Source organism: Austrofundulus limnaeus, unplaced genomic scaffold (genome assembly GCF_001266775.1).
Source record: "Austrofundulus limnaeus strain Quisiro unplaced genomic scaffold, Austrofundulus_limnaeus-1.0 Scaffold6047, whole genome shotgun sequence".
In the NCBI taxonomy this organism is placed as follows: Eukaryota; Metazoa; Chordata; class Actinopteri; order Cyprinodontiformes; family Rivulidae; genus Austrofundulus; species Austrofundulus limnaeus.
In genome coordinates this window covers 1-757 of record NW_013958449.1, presented here as the reverse complement: position 1 = coordinate 757, position 757 = coordinate 1, and the positions used below count along the sequence as shown (strand labels likewise).

The 757-nt window shown below is 44.0% G+C and overlaps 1 protein-coding gene across 1 annotated transcript; it reads left to right on the top strand.

Moving 5' to 3' along the window:
- Positions 1-734, top strand: LOC106512364 (uncharacterized; the record flags this gene model as incomplete). Its single annotated transcript, XM_014000997.1, is given in 1 exon segment — positions 1-734. A coding segment is annotated over 1 exon segment (729 nt), but the record flags the coding sequence as incomplete, so codon positions are not given.
- Between the last annotated feature and the right edge of the window lie 23 nt (positions 735-757).

Sequence of the window (757 nt, the reverse complement as noted above, 5' to 3'; positions counted from 1 at the left end):
GCAGAGGCTGACTTGAAGTCTTTACCTGAGATAAATGACACAGTTTCCCAGATGGATGTTGAACAAGAATATGCTCCATTCATTTCCCATGGGTTTGTTTCAATGAGTGACAGTTTAAAAAAAGTGGATGTGAAAATACTGCGTGACACTGGAGCATCTGAATCTTTCATATTGGAGAGTGTTTTGCCATTTTCTTCATCTTCTGGTACAGGTCGTAGTGTTTTGATTAGAGGTATTGGTTTGGAAACCTTCTCTGTTCCTCTGCATAAGATCTACTTGGAATCAGAGTTGGTACAGGGTGAGGTGATTATGGCTGTTCGTCCTTCTTTGCCTGTGGAAGGGATTTCCGTGATTTTGGGAAACAACTTGGCAGGTGGACGTGTGTGGCGAGATGTTGCACCTCCTCCAGTGGTCCGAGTTTCTCCATCGGTTTCTGTGTTAGATGTATGTGCTCAAGACTTTCCTGATGTTTTTCCATCATGTGCAGTAACTCGTGCCATCACTCGTTCTTTGGCTGGAAAAGATGTTGAGTCAGGTAAACCTGATTCTACCCTTCATAAGTCTGTTGTTTTACCAACTCTCCCTATTCCTCTGTCATGCAGTGAGTTGATCTCAGCCCAGCAGGAGGACACAAACTTAACTGCTCTGTTTGACCAAGTCCAGACAGCTGGAACAGGTTGCCAAGGTCTCCTGTGGGTATTTTTTATTAGACAACCTTTTGGTGCGTAAGTGGTTGCCATATAGTGACCGAGAGATT